Source organism: Triticum aestivum, chromosome 4B (assembly GCF_018294505.1).
Source record: "Triticum aestivum cultivar Chinese Spring chromosome 4B, IWGSC CS RefSeq v2.1, whole genome shotgun sequence".
Taxonomy (NCBI): Eukaryota; Viridiplantae; Streptophyta; class Magnoliopsida; order Poales; family Poaceae; genus Triticum; species Triticum aestivum.
Window position 1 is genome coordinate 103,276,163 of NC_057804.1, and position 841 is coordinate 103,277,003.

At 40.0% G+C, this 841-nt stretch overlaps 1 protein-coding gene across 1 annotated transcript in view; it reads left to right on the top strand.

The window, feature by feature from the left end:
• Positions 1–683: 683 nt before the first annotated feature.
• The window catches only part of LOC123091290 (DEAD-box ATP-dependent RNA helicase FANCM), an 11,669-nt gene continuing 11,511 nt past the window's right edge, over positions 684–841 (top strand). The window contains exon 1 of the mRNA XM_044512759.1: positions 684–841. This exon is cut by the window's right edge and continues 1 nt beyond it. Within this exon, the coding sequence (XP_044368694.1) occupies positions 788–841 (54 nt within the window). The 5' untranslated portion in view covers positions 684–787.

Genomic DNA, 841 nt, shown 5'->3' on the forward strand with positions numbered 1-841 from the left:
ACCTAGACTCTACATGGAATCCTAATGATCTACACTGCCAACTAAACCAGGTGGGAGAATGCTTTAAAATAAGGCTTTTGTCGTCAACGTAAATAAAATGTTGTGACACAGACAAGGAAACGAATTATCAAAGTACTTTTTTATTTATTTCTTTTGTCAAAGTACTAGAGTTGTTACTTACGTTTTGGATTCAATTCTATCCATCCGTTTCAAAATAGTGTCAAAAACGTTCTTATATTTTAGAACGGAGGGAGTAGTTTTTTAAAGTCGTCATCCAAATTTTTTATTCATATGATACGCCTAAATAAATAATGTATTCATCATATAACCAAATTGATCAGATTATCTTATACTAAAAAATAAGCACATCAAACATTGATAGTGCTATGATTTGATTGGTATCATCATTTTTTTTTGATATCTCCCATGGCAACGCATGGGCATTCGGCTAGTAGCTATAGATTTCTCGATGTAGCAGACCATGAACTGTTTTTCTTAGGAAATTGACGAATATTTTTCTTGAATAACGGGAAAATGCCGAACTATTTTTTTGAGCGGTGGGAAAATGACGAACTATATCCGAGCAGCAATATCTGGGCCAGGCTATGGCTCATCCCTAGTAGACAGCTCGTTTCACAATTGATCTGGCCCATAATCTCTCTCTCTTTTCTTCCTCTCCGAAAATCATCATTCCCCCGCCCAAACCCCACTCCCCTTTTTCCCTCCAAAAAAATTCCCAATCCCCAACCTTCGCGAACCTTCTCGAAGCGCCAAGCGGAGCTGCCCGATGGCGGCGCCCCCACCGCCCTACCCTCCTGCCATCGCCGTCGACGAAGAAGAC